Here is a 16,332-nt window from a genome sequence, read left to right on the forward strand (position 1 = left end):
TCACTGGAAGGACAGATCCTGACGCTGAGACTCCAATACTTTGGCCACCTCATGAGAAGAGAAGACTCTCTGGAAAAGACCCTGATGTTGGGAAAGATGGAGGGCACAAGGAGAAGGGGACGACAGAGGACGAGATGGTTGGACAGTCTTCTCGAAGCGACCAACATGAGTTTGACCAAACTGTGGGAGGCAGTGGAAGACAGGAGTGCCTGGCGTGCCCTGGTACAGGGGGTCACGAAGAGTCGGACATGACTAAACGACTAAACAACAACAACAACAACATTTTATCTGGGCTGTTTTGATTTATGTAAGCTGCCTTGAGTCCTGGTCTAGTGAAAAGGAGGATATAAATAATAATAATAACAACTCTCAGTGTTACCTCGATTCTGGGTCGAGGAGCCGGAGATGAAGGGCAGAGGGTCGCTATCCAGAACCAGGATGCATAAGGAGGAGAAGAGGATGCCAAAAACTGCCACAGACAGCCCCTTGTGACCTTCCTCTTCCAGGAAATGCACAGGGCTTAAGGAGGAACAAAGATGAAAATGATTAAAAAAAGGACCCATTTGCACCAGCGGAACATCTCTGCAGAAGGGCTGCCCTCCGCACAAACTCTGCAGACTTGCAGACACACCGCAGGCCCAGAGTGGAGACTGAAGTGCACCCACACCATTTCAGTATTCAGCTTTTGCAGCGATGGGGTGTGCTCAATGCTGTTCGACAAGAGCTGTTTGACAGTGGAATTTGCTGCCAAGGAGTGTGGTGGAGTCTCCTTCTTTGGAGGTCTTTAAGCAGAGGCTTGACAACCATATGTCAGGAGTGCTCTGATGGTGTTTCCTGCTTGGCAGGGGGTTGGACTCGATGGCCCTTATGGTCTCTTCCGATTCTATGATTCTATGATTCATTCATGCTGTGCACGGACAAGAATCTGCACAAATGACTTTGGTTGTTTCCAAAAATTGCACCTAGGTAGGAGAAGCCAAATACACTTGAGCTTTTCTCACTTGCCATATGCAGGTGTGAATGGCTGAACTCAGGTGGCCTAGGAAACTGCCCAATAGCCGCTTAAGCGATTGACCCAGCTTTTGCAGTATTTCCTGCTCTAACTGGCAGTGACTGTCCAGCGTCTAGAGCAATGAAGGGCCCTTACGTCTCACCTGTGACCTGACCCTTTTCCGGAGATGACCGCAGTTGAGACAGGGACCTTTTGCATGCAAGACAGATACTCTACCGCTGAGCTGTGGGCTGCCCCTCCTACCAAAGGACACAGAGAGGTGCAACACTGCAATCCTGGGAAGTGTGACCATGCCATGGTCCCTGTTGCCACATCCCTCACAGAGCCTGCTCTCCCCCTGGCAATACCTCTTGCTTCTCTAGTATGTGGCCCCTGGAAGGCTGTCCACAAGAGAATGTGGCCCTCTGCTCGAAGTAGCCCGGGTGTACACACATCCATTTTACTAGTTGCGTAGTGGCTAGAACGTTGGACTAAGACCTGGGAGAGACCAGGGTTCAAATCTCTACTCCAGCATGAAACTCAATGGGTGTGACCTGGGGGGCCAGTTCCTGCCTCTCAGCAGGACCTACAACACAGAGTTGTTGTGGAGATTAAGTGAGGACTAGGACCTGGGAGAGACCTGGGTTCAAATCCCCCACCCAGCCATGAAGCTCCCTGGGTGTGACTCTGGGGGCCAGTCACTGCCCCTGAGCCTGATCTACATCACAGGGTGGTTGTTATCAGATTAAACGGGGGGGGGGGCATTTCATATGTGCCGTATTGAGCTCCTTGGAGGAAAAGTGGCATAGAAATGTATAAGCAAGCCTTCCACAACCTGCATACATTGCACTGTGCTCATTAGCCCGACCCACATAAATCTGCTTATTTTTGCATAAATTGTTCACCTTCTACTACATGGGGGGCAGCAAAGAACTATGTAGGGCAAAGCTCGTGCAGCCTACACACATGCCAGGCAATGGGAAGGACCCCTTAGACCTGCCTCTGCCTTTGATGGTCCTACCACAATCACACGCTGTCCGATTTGCCACCTTAAGAACTCACAACCTGACGAATGACAATGTCAATCTTAGCTCAGAGACAGCATCTGGGCTGTGGAGGGTACCTTAGCAGTCCAGGGGCTCCATCCCAACAATTTTTATAGAGTTTCTTCCGCTTCACCAGCAGAGAGAGAATCAGCAAGACAGCCAGCTGCAAGAGAGGAAGTGGTGTGGATTCAATGAGAGCAACAAAGACTGTTGTTTGCACAGCTCCATCCCATCTTGATAAATATAAAATGTGGCAGCTCCAGGAGCCAAGAGCTTATGGGTTTATAGCAGGGCCCTCATGAGACGGCCCTGAGATGTTGATTTCTTTTCACTTTTACTTGACTACGAAATACATTAGAGTGCTGACTTGAAAACAGACATTTTCCGCTGTTTCTCCTACACTCTGGAAAGCCCTTCTCTCCATTGTACATGAAGCAACTTCAGTTACTCACTTTGCAGAGACAAACCGTTTGGATTGGCTTTGGTAGTTGGGTATGGTACTTTTAAAGCTCTGCTTCATTAGATGATTTTAGTGTCTTGTTATGTTTCGTACTGCCATATACCCCTAACATTTTTTTTAAAAAAAATATTAAGCAGTTTAGAAATATTTTTGAATAGATCAATAAGTATCCACCATTATGCTTCAGCTCTATGAAATAATAACAATGGAAGACCTTTTACATAAACGAGAAACATGATACACCAATGCTATAGAAAATAGTTGACATAACATTTCAGTTTAGTTTCACAAATGTCACTTGCAAATGAAATTAAACTTTGCAGGCAAGTTAGCAACACCTCTCCTCTTCTCTGCTCACAGTGATGTCTCCAGTATGACTTCATCTTCTTGAAAAAGTGTCTGTGAGCTCCATTAGCAGGAGACAACTTGGGAAATACTTACTGATACTGGAGCCATGCAGGCGTGGTAGAGGTCATAAGGGATGGTGGGATGGCAGTCTGGGATAACTTCAGGAGTCATGCTATATGAAAGAGAAATGCAAATGTTTAAAATAACATTCACTTCAAGCGGTGCACAGTTAGACTATGGAACTCCCTTAAAGAGGGCATGTATTGTGGTGAGACCTGGACAAGCAACACCCTGGGTTGTGGGTGGGTACAATTGGTCAGCCACAACACCCAACTGGTAGGTCCCTCGAAGCTGGGTGCAATCTGGCCAATGGGACACAGTCCAAACGGTTCGAGAGACCTATTTATGCCCATGCACGTGACCCAGAGCTTCCTCTTTCGGCGCATGCATTCGGAACACCCGCCCACCTCTCCCTACTTTTAGGGCATTTTGCGCTTGACCTTGCTATGCCGTGGTCTGTCATTGGGACAGGAGGATGGCAGGAATTTTCCCCACTTGGCTGATTGGCTGTTGCCATTTGGGTTTCACCTGCTGCGTAGCAAATCGTCACAACTTGTAAGGTTGTGGATAGGCTCTGGTTCAGGTGATAGGGATGGGAGAATGCTCTCACCATCCCGATGTGAAGGGTATTCCATTAAAGGAATCCAGGGACTTGATGGTTTGGTCAACCCCTAAGAGGGGGTTGTGCCCATGCCTGAGTCCAGGGGACATTTGGGTGGCGGAGTTACCCCTTTCCCGGCTTTCTGCTTATCCAGGTGTTCACCCTTGGCTGACCTATGCTGGTGCCCTGGGTCAGCGCTACCTGTATGGCAGGGAGCTAGTCAAACCAGAGCCTGCACAGCCAGTCACTTGCTGTAATCAATAAAGTTGTGGCCTAAATTCTGCCAAAAACCAAACCAAAAATTTGAGTCAAGTGTGAATTTATTTAGGGGGGAGGTTTCTGGGTCTGAACACGCAAACGTGTAAAACGAAATCCAATAAGTTGTGCCCAGCTAAAAGGAGGATTTTGCACAAGGATTCCACCCTCAGGGGGTAAAATACTTATTCTAGGAAACCTCTGGTATATGTGTGCCACTATATTAACCAAGCAGGGAGATAAATCTATGTCATGCATGCAAAGCCATTTTCTGGTTCCTTGGAAAATAGGGGTTTGAGGGCAGAGCTTACATATCTTATGTTAATGGGAGGCAATATATATTAAAATTAAAAGGATTTTTTTAAAAAAGGAGCAACCAAATTAACCGAAGGGGTGTTAAAAGAACTGGTTTTGTGAGCAAGAGATTAAAGGCGCTAAATATGCATAACACGGTTCAACTAAGGGAGATGGAGAACCGTGGAAATTTATTTGAAGAGCTGGGAAATGCACCATGGCGGATAAGGAATTAGTTCAGGTGGGTCCCAAGGGACATTACTGGAGGGAGGGAGGGAGGGGACTTTGCTAAGCAGCGGGGGCTGAAAAGCGTGGAGAAGCTGACCCTGGCACCTACCCCCTTGTCATACATAGAAAAGGCTGGATGGAATCAGGAGATGGAGCCAAGCAGCTATTTGCAAACAATAAGCAAAGGAGCATCAGGGCAGCTGGAGCATAGCTGTCAACTTTCCCCCTTTTTAAGGGAAATTCCCTTATTCCAAATAGGATTCCTTGCAAGAAAAGGGAAAAGTTGACAGCTATGAGCTGGAGCCCCTTGGGGGGCATCAGGGCCAATGGCAGGTGGAGCCCATTTAGGCCAGGCTCATGCCCTGCATTGAAAGTGCTAGGACACCACTTTAGACTGTCATGGCTGCCCCCAAAGAATGCTGGGAGCTGCAGTTTGTTGTGGGTGCTGAGAGCCCTGTTCCTCTCGCAGCAAGAATATTTATTGCAAAGTATTGGAAGACACAAGATCTACCCACTCTGGAAGAATGGCAGATGAAGGTGATTGACTACATGGAATTGGCAGAAATGTCTGGCAGAATCCGAGACCAGGGAGAAGAGTCAGTGAAAGAAGACTGGAAGAAATTCAAAGACTACTTACAGAAACATTGTAAAATTAATGAATGTTAGAAGGATGTTGGATAGAAACTAAGGGGTTTCCAGCTGTAATGCTTTAAGAGATATAAGGGGTTTCCAGCTGTAATGCTTTAAGAAAAAAAGAGGTTTCACAAATGGGTAAAAGTTTAATGGTAAGGATTTGCTGAACTAACAAATCGAACTGGAATACAAAGAAGGGAGGTATGGGGAGGTTCGAGGAAATAAGTGTATGGAAGTTATGTTATTGAAAATTAATGTGTGTTTTTAACTGTTTTTTATTTTGTATGTTTATTTTTCTTTTTTCTTGTTATATCTTAAAAACTTTTAATAAATATCTTAAAAAAAGAGCCCTGTTCCTCTCACAAAACTACAGTTCCCAGAGGGGTTTAACAGTCAGCCTCTCTTCATAGGGTGCTCTGGCAGGGCCGGACCACCCATGAGGCAAGGTGAGGTCACCGCCTCAGGCGGCAGAATCCACAGAGGCAGCAGATCCCCATGTCAAACTACAATCTCCCCCTTGTTCCTGGTGTAGATCTTCACTCACCCCTTCTTTCCCATGGGGGAGGAGGATTGCCTTTTATGGGTCCCCTCAGGTGCCAAAATGTCTTGGGCTGGCCCTGCACTCTAGGAATTGGGAGGCCTTAGAAGAAGGCAGAGATGAGGAAGCCCTTTCATCTCAAGGGCCCACAACTTGTCATGGGCAACCTTCCAGAAGCTACAGAGCGGGGTGGTGGACACACGCAAACGTGGTCAGAGGAATGGAAGTGGCCCTTACCGTGGGTGTATGACCTTGTTGTGCCACAGGCAGAAGTCTCTGCCCCCTCCACCCCTCCAGTTCCTCCTCGCAGGCAAGCAAGAGGCAGCATCAGAGTTCAAGGGCTCTTTCCACACTCTCAAGGGCCTGGGGCGTCCCAGGGACCCTCTAGAGCAGGGGTAGGCAACCTATGGCCCAGGGGCCGGATGCAGCCCAATTGCCTTCTCAATCTGGCCTGCGGATGGTCCAGGAATCAGCGTGTTTTTACATGAGCAGAATGTGTGCTTTTATTTAAAATGCATCTCTGGGTTATTTGTGGGGCGGCATAGGAATTCGTTCATTTTCATTTATTTATTTATTATTTATACCCCGCCCATCTGGCTGGGCCTCCCCAGCCACTCTGGGTGGCTTCCAACAGAATATTAAAATACAATAACCTATTAAACATTAAAAGCTTCCCTAAACAGGGCTGCCTTCAGATGTCTTCTAAAAGTCTGGTAGTTGTTGTTCTCTTTGACATCTGGTGGGAGGGCGTTCCACAGGGTGGGTGCCACCACCGAGAAGGCCCTCTGCCTGGTTCCCTGTAACTTAACTTCTTGCAGCGAGGGAACCGCCAGAAGGCCCTCAGAGCTGGACCTCAGTGTCCTGGCTGGACGATGGGGGTGGAGACGCTCCTTCCGGTGTACTGGGCCAAGGCCGTTTTTCAAAATATAGTCCAGCCCACCACATGATCTGAGGGACAGTGGATCTGCCCATGGCTGATAAAGGTTGCTGGCCCCTGCTCTAGAGAGGCCTTGAGGGTCACATGGTGGCTCTGCTCAGCCTCCACAGTGCTTCTCAATGCCAGTTGCTGGAAGCCACAGGATAGGAGACTCTTGTCCTCCTTGCTGGTTTCCTGCATTGCAGGGGTGGGTCTAGATGACCCTTGGGGTGCCTCCCAACTCTATCATTCTACGATTCTATGATCTGGCTGGCCGCTGTGAGAACAGGAAGCTGGACTAGATGGGCCACTGCTCTGACCCCACAGGCTCTTCCTATGTTCTTATTTGGCCCCCCTGGATCCGAGGCTCCCCAGTCCCCACCCTGGGAAGAGGCCAAGAACTGGGAAATTGGCTTGGAAGAAACCAACCTATCTGAAACCATGGACCTTGCTGGCCACTTGTTGTTGCCGCGGGCAAGGTTGCATTTTGCCAGGATTGTGGCCCACAGCAAGAAACTCACCTCTTTAGAATGGTCGCTTTTCCAAGATACCACAGTTGTGGCTGTTGGGGTGGCACAGGTCAGATAGTGTTTCTTTCTGGGTTTTCCAAAGCTCTGCGTAGCTGCCTCTTTCCAAGAGGGTGGGGGGTGAGCCGACCCAAAAGTCTTGCTGCTGCACCCTGTTCCCTGGCCTCACCCCTGGGTAACTGCCAGCCACACAGAGCACTGGGAACCCGGCTGAACTACACTGCCTTGCCCTCTGTGGTGCATTGGCAAGAGTGTCAGTCTAGGACCAGGGATCCCCACTTGGTCACTTGGGCCAGACACTCACTCTCAGGCTGACCTACCAAAAAGGATAGGTAAAGGTAAAGGGACCCCTGACCATTAGGTCCAGTCGTGGCTGACTCTGGAGTTGTGGCGCTCATCTCGCTTTACTGGCTGAGGGAGCCGGCGTACAGCTTCCAGGTCATGTGGCCAGCATGACTAAGCCGCTTCTGGCGAACCAGAGCAGCGCATGGAAATGCCATTTACCTTCCCGCCAGAGCAGTACCTATTTATCTACTTGCACTTTGACGTGCTTTCGAACTGCCAGGTTGGCAGGAGCAGGGACCGAGCAACGGGAGCTCACCCCGCCGCGGGGATTCGAACCGCTGACCTTCTGATCGGCAAGTCCTAGGCTCTGTGGTTTAACCCACAGCACCACCCACATCCTTCATAGGGATAAGGTGGGGATAATTGAGGGATAGGACCTGGGAAACCAGGGTTCAATCCCCTACTCAGCTAGGAAACTCACTTGGGGGCAGTCTTAGCCTCTCAGCCTAACCTACCCTGAAGGATTGTTGTGGGGATTAAATGAGGACACATAGGTGGTGATGGGGGGCAACCATGTATGCCACATTGAGCTCATTGGAGAAAAACATGGGATATAAGTGTAATAGTAAGCCAGCAAACAAAGAAATATTTCACGCCACTGTTTCTGTAACATTTTGCAGATACCACGGTGGCAGTGCTACTGGTCGGATTTAAAGAGCAGGGCAAGACTGGGTCTCCCTTTTTTTTTTTTTTTTGCAAGTCTAGGGCTTGCCGATCAGAAGGCCGATGGTTCGAATCACCACGACAGGGTGAGCTCCTGTTGCTTGGCCCCTGCTCCTGCCCACCTAGCAGTTCGAAAGCACGCTCCGGCAGGAAGGTAAATGACGTTTCCATGTGCTGCTCTGGTTCGCCAGAAGCAGCTTAGTCATGCTGTACGCCGACTCCCTCAGCCAGTAAAGTGAGATGAGCGCCACAACCCCAGAGTCGTCCGTGACTGGACCTAATGATCAGGGGTCCCTTTACCTTTTACCCTCCCTGGTAAAGTCTAACAAGAACAAACATTCTGGAGAGAGGAGCAGCAGGATGCTGACCTAGAGAAAGGGACAATTTGGCTCTTTGTTGTGACTTTTCAGTGCTTCTGGTTTCACCCAAACCCAAACAGGGATCAAGTTACGGCCGAGGAATGAAGCAGAAATCCAAGTCTTCCTGGGATCTGAATGCAAAGAGGAGCTTTGTGCCCACTTCTGGTCATGCTGTTTAGCAAGGCCCAGCTGAATCACTCGGCACCTCATTTTAGGAACATAGAATTGTAGCGTTGGAAGGGATCCCAAAGGCTAACCCCCTTCAATGCAGGAATCACAGCTAAAGCCCCTTTGACAGAGGTCTATCCCACCTCTGCTTAAAAACCTCCAAGGAAAGGGAGTCCACAACCTCCCAAGGGATTCTCCTTCCCTGCTGAACAGCTCTTGCTGCCAGCATGTTCTTCCTGATATTTTGCCAGAATCTCCATCCTTGTCATTTGAATCTGTTGCTTTGGGTCTTCCCCTCTGGAGCAGCAGAAGGGAAGCTTGCTCCATCTTACATGTGACAGTCCTTTAGATATTTGAAGATGGCTCTCAGGCGACATCTCAGCCTTCTTTGCTCCAGGCGAAACAGCCCCAGTTCCCTTAAAGGGTAAAGGGACCCCTGACCATTAGGTACAGTCATGACCAACTCTGGGGTTGTGGCGCTCATCTCGCTTTATTGGCCGAGGGAGCCGGTGTACAGCTTGTCAGTCATGTGGCCAGCATGACTAAGCCGCTTCTGGTAAGCCAGAGCAGCACATGGAAACGCCATTTACCTTTCCGCCAGAGCAGTACCTATTTATCTACTTGCACTTCGTGCTTTCGAACTGCTAGGTTGGCAGGAGCAGGGACCGAGCAACGGGAGCTCACCCCGTTGTGGGAATTTGAACCACCAACCTTCTAATCGGCAAGTTCTAGGCTCTGTGGTTTAACCCACAGCGCCACCCGGGTCCCCCCAGTTCCCTTAATGGATCCTCAAAAGGTCTTGGATTCCAGACTCTATCATCTCAGTCACCTGCCTCTGCGCATGTTCCTGCTTGGCAATAGCCTTCTTACACTGGGGTGCCCAGAAGTGGACACAAGACCCCAGGTGTGGTCTGACCATGGCAGAATAGAGTGGCACTACGCTTTCTCTTGATCTGGACACTAGACTTCTGTGGATGCAGCCTAGAATGGCACTGGCCTTTTTGCTGCTGCATCACAGTTGACTCACTTTAAGCTTGTGGTCTACCAAGACCCCTAGATCCATTTCACATGGACTGCTGTTAAGCCAGTCCATTCTACATTTGCACATCTGGTGATTCCTGACGCCTGTTTCAAGCTACGGTTTTTGGTTCAGGCTCAGCTGTGATTCTGGTCTAGTTCTTGAATCCAAGCCAGTAAAAGATTCTGCAACCTGTTTAGCCCGCCTGTAGTGGCTGCACGGGACGCGGGTGGCGCTGTGGGTTAGACCACAGAGCCTAGGACTTGCCGATCAGAAGGTTGGCGGTTCGAATCCCCACAATGGGGTGAGCTCCCGTTGCTCGGTCCCTGCTCCTGCCAACCTAGCAGTTTGAAAGCACATCAAAGTGCAAGTAGATAAACAGGTACCGCTCCGGCGGGAAGGTAAGCGGCATTTCTGTGCGCTGCTCTGGTTTGCCAGAAGCGGCTTAGTCATGCTGGCCACATGACCTGGAAGCTGTACACCAGCTCCCTCAGCCAATAAAGCGAGATGAGCGCCACAACCCCAGAGGCATCTGTGACTGGACCTAATGGTCAGGGGTCCCTTTACCTTTACTTGTGGTTGCACAGCTGTTCTGTGAATCCAGTCCAGCCAGCGGCCAGAACTGAAAAGGATAAACCAGGAGTCAGGATCGAGGAGGGAAGTCAGGAATTAAGGATATAGGAACACACAGGAACTCAGGGAGACCTGGTTGCTCAAGCAAGGCTCAACTGGAACAGGAAGCTCTCCTACACGTCTTCCTGTCCTGGAGGACGAAGAGGCCAGCTTGGGTGGGAGGAGAAGCTGCCATGTGCAATTCAGTTGTTTGCCACCCTGGGGAGTCGCACTTGGATCCAGCAAGATGCCAACTTCAGACCCATTCAGATCCAGTTCATGGGAAGAACAAGAAATAATAATAACTATTATTATTGTCATCCTCCAGGAAGCAGGGCTTTTTCCACTGTGGCTTTGGAGTAAATTGGGGTTAGCTGTGATTCCAGCATTGCATAAGGTTGGACTAGATATCCCTCAGGGTCTCTTCCAGCTCTACAATTCTATGATTCCCATAAATGCTTTCTCCATGAAGTGTTACTTCACCTTGTTTTTCATTTTGTAGAAAAGTCAGCACTATTTCATCCTGTTGCTATGTTCCTGTTGTTTTATGATTATTATTTTTTAAATGTGTTTATTAGTTTTAGAGGTTGTGTGGTTCCCCCCATTCAGGGTGGATTTTACAAACAAAACTAAACAAAAGCAAACATGTAAATTGCCCCATAAACGGCTTTGAAAGGCAATCAACTATTATGAGACAAACAAAATAATTAAAGAAAATGAGAGCCTTAACAGGATGCCATGTTGTGTTTTTAAACAAAAAAACAGCATTATTTGAATTTATTAAATCTTCATATCAAAAATCACAGTTGACTTTGACAGAAGGTTTCAAACCAATGAGTAAACCCCAAAGAAAAACAAGCAGCCCAACTGAAGAGCCAGTTAGGTGCAGCAGTTAAGAGTCTTGGACTTGGGACTGGCAGAGAGCAGGGTTCAAATGCAAACATTGGGCCACTCTTAGCCTAGTGTACTGCACAGGGTTGTTGTAAGGATATAAAACGGGGAGGAGGAGAACTGTGTAAGTCACCTTGAGCCCCTTGCACTAGGTGGGCTACTGGCCTGATCCAGCCGGGCTCTTGTTATGTTTTCATTCATTTTGGAACGAGTGGAAAACGAAACTGAATGGAGCCCATTTGGTTCAAAACAAATGCTCAGAGGAACAAATGGGAGTCCTACTGGAGACCATTTCCTTTGGCGGCCACATTAAAGGGCTATTTTGGGGTCAACAAAATGCACCCACAAAGGACCCTGTGGTGTAGTTGTGGGTCTTTATTTTATTTCCCCTTTTTGTTGTTGGAAAACTCTATATAACATCGCATAGACTTAGCATTCTTATTGGTACCAAATTAATTGTGAGAGTGATATTAAACTTTTGTTTTGCCTATCATTTCAAAAATCCAGTAAAAGAAAGAAAGAAAGAAAGAAAGAGAGGACTTTGTTGCTCCCACAGCAGAAGAAAAATAAAAATAAGCTTTTAAAATAAATGAAAATGAAATGGGAATATTGAAACAAATATGAAGCCGTATTTGCTAATCTTTAGACTGATACAAGCCGATAGAATCTACAGTTCACATCTATCCATAAAAAGTGATGTCTAATTGTAGGGGGTTCCCCCCCCCCAATGTTACCACTTTGTTCATAGGCTGTTTGGTGGGTATTTAGGCTAATGAAGTGACACTGCAGCCATGCAGGAAACATTCACAAAACCATATCCGAGTGAGGGCAGGATCAGAAAAGAATGATTCCCGCCCTCACTCTGGATGGCGAGGGAACAGTCCTGAGCTCCATTAAGGAGCAGAACCACCGTCAGCACCAGATTGCATGGATCACTGGCCACAGCTGCCACAAATAAATGAAAAAGCTGTATTCCGGAGGGGGGGCAGTTGTATGAAATGCAACCCCCCCCCCAACAAAATGCCTTCGATTTGAGGAGTGAAAGTTCTCAAAATACAATTTGCTTTGGGGCTGAACTGAAAAGGCTACTTCCAAAAACACATTAATAGCAATACAGAATATGGATATGATGATATGATATGATATGATATGACATGACATACGATTATATGATTTCTGCCCCAGGAGGAGACCATGATAAAGTAGTAATATAAATGGGGCTACAGGAGGATTAATAGATTACAGAAAATGCTGGCATAGGGACTTTTAAGAACAGCTTTGCCAAGGAGTGTGGCAAGGTGGTGGTGAAAGACAGATTATGGCTTAGACCTACCTAAAGCAAATATGCTGCTACATCACCAAAATGTATTCTCCCCCTCCCCCCAGTGAAAATTTGAGTACTTTAGATCTGTTGGCACCTACTCATGGTTTCGGCAGGCATTGAATATGAAGGTAAGGTACTAACTTCCATTGCATGTTATCTCTCAGATACTACATACCTTTGCATGTCAGGCAATCAAATGTAGTCATATGCCATTGCAGGTCCCCCCAAGAAAACACTCTCAAAACACCCTCCCAAACCAGCTATGAGATGTAGTGGTCAAATAAAGTACAATGCTGGACATAAAGGCACCAAACATTCAGTAAATGCTGGTGTATCCTGAGCAGATAGGAAACTGAAATTTGAAAGGAAGGGGAAGTTTTCGGAGCACATTCATTTCAGACCTGGGATTCCCCCCACGGAATTGCATTCCCCACTCAGCAACACACACATCATACTTGGGAAACAAATGAATTAGCAATACTCACTCATCCTGGTCCCCTTTTTGGTCATATATATACCAGTTATCGTCATAAGCAAAGTTGCCATCCATGGAAAGGTCGTCGGTCACCAGCCCTTGGGAAGACATCCTGTTTGCTTCTGTCCGGCAGGATAAATGCAAAGAATAACGGAGGGGGGGGGTTGCGTGAGATTTTCTTCCTTAGCTATAGATTTTACCCTTCTTATTAAGCATCTGTCCCGCAGCTGATTCAGGTCAACTTGCTGAGTTTAAACCCCCATTGCGCCCAACTCTGGCAGCTGTGAGACTCAACACATCGGACTCAACTCTTTCTTTCCTTTCACTCCTTCTGCCTCTTTCTCCCTCCCGCTTGACTCTGCAGAACTTGGCTCCAAGTGACTCCTGTTTCAACAGCTGATGAAAACAAAGGAGAATAGAGAGCGTGGCCATAAAAACCTCGCTTGGGAGAGTCTGGGTCGTGACATGAGACAAGGAGATTAAAAGGATCCAAGGGCAGGTTGAATTGGGTTCCTGCCCACCCACCCTCCACTGCGGAGAACGCCAGACCCAGAATGAACCAAACCAATTGTTTTCTTTACTTAACAGAGGTTTACGTGAATCTCGGGAGCAGGGCAGAGGAGGGGGCTGAAGCAAAAATGATTAAAGATGGCTTTAAAAGAGGATTCAGCAAATTGGCTCTTCTTACATTCTCATGGAAGAGGGCTCTTGGGTTCAGATCCTGGTGGTGGGCTTCCCCTGGGGGGCATCTAGTTGGCAACCATGAGAACAGGATACTGGACTAAGTGGGCCATGGGCCTGATACACAGGGCACTTCCTGGGTTCCATGTCCCAACTCCTCCCAATTTCAGCCAAACCACACTCTCCATTTCTAAAAAACAGTAGCTAAGGAGGCAAAGTTCTGTATAGTTAAAGCTATGGTTTTCCCAGTAGTGATGTATGGAAGTGAGAGCTGGACCATAAAGAAGGCTGATCGCCGAAGAATTGATGCTTTTGAATTATGGTGCTGGGGGAGACTCTTGAGAGTCCCATGGACTGCAAGAAGATCAAACCTCTCCATGCTGAAGGAAATCAGCCCTGAGTGCTCACTGAAAGGACAGGTCCTGAAGCTGAGGCTCCATACTTTGGCCACCTCATGAGAAGAGAAGATTCCCTGGGAAAGACCCTGATGTTGGGAAAGATGGAGGGCACAAGGAGAAGGGGACGACAGAGGACGAGATGGTTGGACAGTGTCCTCGAAGCTACCAGCATGAGTTTGACCAAACTGCGGGAGGCAGTGGAAGACAGGAGTGCCTGGCATGCTGTGGTCCATGGGGTCACGAAGAGTCGGACATGACTAAACAACAACAAGGAGGCCAGTTCCAAAAGAAGGGCATGGGTTTCTTCTGCAATTAGAGCACTGGTCCTCAGTCATCAGAACACAAGGACTGGCCTGCTGGATCAGGCCAGTGGCCCATCTAGTCCAAAATCCTGGTCTCACAGTGGCCAACTAGGTGACCAAATGGAAACCAGCAAGCAAGATTTGAGCAGAAGAGCAGCCCTTTCGTGGTCTACAGCAACTGGTATCCATCGAGAGCCCTCTCCTCCATGAATTTGTCTCAGCCTCATCTAAAGCCATTCAAGTCGGTGGCCATCACTGCTTCTAGGGTGTGCTGGGCCCGGGGGTTAACCCGAGCAACGCGGTCCAGGTCTGGTCCCGAATCCAAGGATTCCACGAGAAGTCAGTCTAACAGGGCCAGGGCAGGAAACCAGGCTAGGTCAGGCACAGGGTAACAGGCGGGGAGCAGCAGTGTTGCTCCCGCAACCTGGGGCAAGTTCCAGCAGCCTTTCATCTCTGACAGGGTAACGGCCAGTCCTGATCCCCCGGTGACTCACCTCCCTGCCTCGCCCAAAGGCGAGCACTCCTCCTGCAAGGACTCAGGTCTCTCCTTCTCTCAGATCTTACTAGACCCAGGAGCCACCTCAGCCTCTCCTGACCCAACTGGTAGTGGAGCAGCTGCACGTGACAACGAGGTAATCCTCGCATCTGGAGCCAGGGCAGGCTCAGGCCCCTGACTCGGCCCAGCTGGTGCTTGTTGCAGGGGAACCTGTGCAGACCGGGGCTCTTCAGGATCAGGCCCCAGACACGGTTCCGATGCCACCTGAGGCAGAGGATCCGGTATGGACTGAGAGTCCTCCGGTTCCAAGTCTGAGCCCGAGTCCCAGGCCATCACACAGGGGGAGCAAGTTCCATAGTTTAACTGTGTAGCTTGTGAGGGCTACTAGCCACTAACTAGTCCAGAACACCAGGAAGAACTTTCTGAGAATGAGAGCTGTTTGACAATGGAATGGCCTCCCTCAGGAGGTGATGGACTCTCCTTCCTTAGAGGATTGTAAGCAGAGATTGGGTGGCCATCTGCCATGGATGTTTTAACTGGGATTCCTGCACTGCAGGGGGTTAGACTGGATGACCTTTGGGATCCCTTCTACAATTCTATGATTCTATGAATTTGGATCACCAAAATCAGAGGAGATGTACAAGTAAGGATTTCAGAATTTCTTAGGGGGGAGTCACACAGGCTATTGGTGGCACATTCAGAGCCAGAATCTACACCAGGCATCCCCAACCTTTGGCCCTCCAGATGTTTTGGACTACAATTCCCATCATCCCTGACCACTGGTCCTGTTAGCCAGGGATCATGGGAGTTGTAGGCCAAAACATCTGGAAGGCCACAGGTTAGGGGTTGCCTGGTCTACACCTTCACCCTTTGGACCAGAGGGATCCAAGCCACCACATTCCCATCTGTACGGTCCCCTTGTCTCCCCGCAGACCATGCCAAGCATGAATGGGGCATCTCACAGTGGCCGCCTTGCGAGAGCCAAATTCTTGCTTGCTCTCACAGCATGGAGTCCACACTCCGCCCTGCGTTTGCCCGAAACTCGATCCCTTTGCTCCTCTGCCTAACCTCTGCCTGGGAAAGCAAAGGCTTTGATCGGGACTGCGAGGGAAGAGATTGATGGCTGCAATAAAGCCCCTGCGTATTCTTCATTTCCCACTATCCATCACTCCCCAGAGAGCATTTTGCCTTTCGCCAAAATGAATAGCACAACAGTGAATTGGGAAGTGTTTTAGGGGTGGGAGGGGATGGAGGAGCAGAGAATGCAATGAGAGCATATTGCATGTGGCTTTTAATAAAAACGATAAGAGATCTGACTCAAGAACAGCTTTTTGATTTCTTTTAGCGGGAGTTAATTCAATTCAACTGAACTTGGCGCAGGAGTTGCAACAAGAAGGTAGCTCAGCTGAGTCAGGAATCTGGGCTTGAAAGTCAGCCTGGATGGTGGCTGCCATTGTTAAAACATGTCTGACTCAGAGTAGACCCACCGAAATTAATGAACCTAAGTTAGTCGGCTCCATTCACTTCAAAGGGTTTGTTCTGAGTAAGACTGGCAAGTGAATCTAAGCAAACAGAAACAGGGTCCATTTTGCAAGCGTGGGCGGGAGGCGGGCAGAGCACACGTGATATTGGGGGTCTCTTGGAATCTGGGGCTGCAGCAATGGGAAGAAACAGGACCCTCTTGGGATGTGAACGCTCCACAC

The 16,332-nt window shown here is 48.7% G+C and overlaps 1 protein-coding gene across 1 annotated transcript in view; it reads right to left on the bottom strand.

Annotated features, from left to right (window-relative positions):
* The window catches only part of STRA6 (signaling receptor and transporter of retinol STRA6), a 58,479-nt gene that overhangs the window by 31,793 nt on the left and 10,354 nt on the right, over positions 1 to 16,332 (bottom strand). The window contains exons 2-5 of the mRNA XM_082237394.1: positions 12,763 to 12,874; positions 2,939 to 3,017; positions 2,115 to 2,200; positions 380 to 519 (exon numbers count right to left, since the gene is read on the bottom strand). Of these exons, the coding sequence (XP_082093520.1) occupies positions 380 to 519; positions 2,115 to 2,200; positions 2,939 to 3,017; positions 12,763 to 12,863 (406 nt within the window). The 5' untranslated portion in view covers positions 12,864 to 12,874. The remainder of the gene's footprint in view (positions 1 to 379; positions 520 to 2,114; positions 2,201 to 2,938; positions 3,018 to 12,762; positions 12,875 to 16,332) is intronic.

The sequence above is a fragment of the Podarcis vaucheri genome (genome assembly GCF_965113315.1).
Source record: "Podarcis vaucheri genome assembly, chromosome: 9".
NCBI lineage: Eukaryota > Metazoa > Chordata > Lepidosauria > Squamata > Lacertidae > Podarcis > Podarcis vaucheri.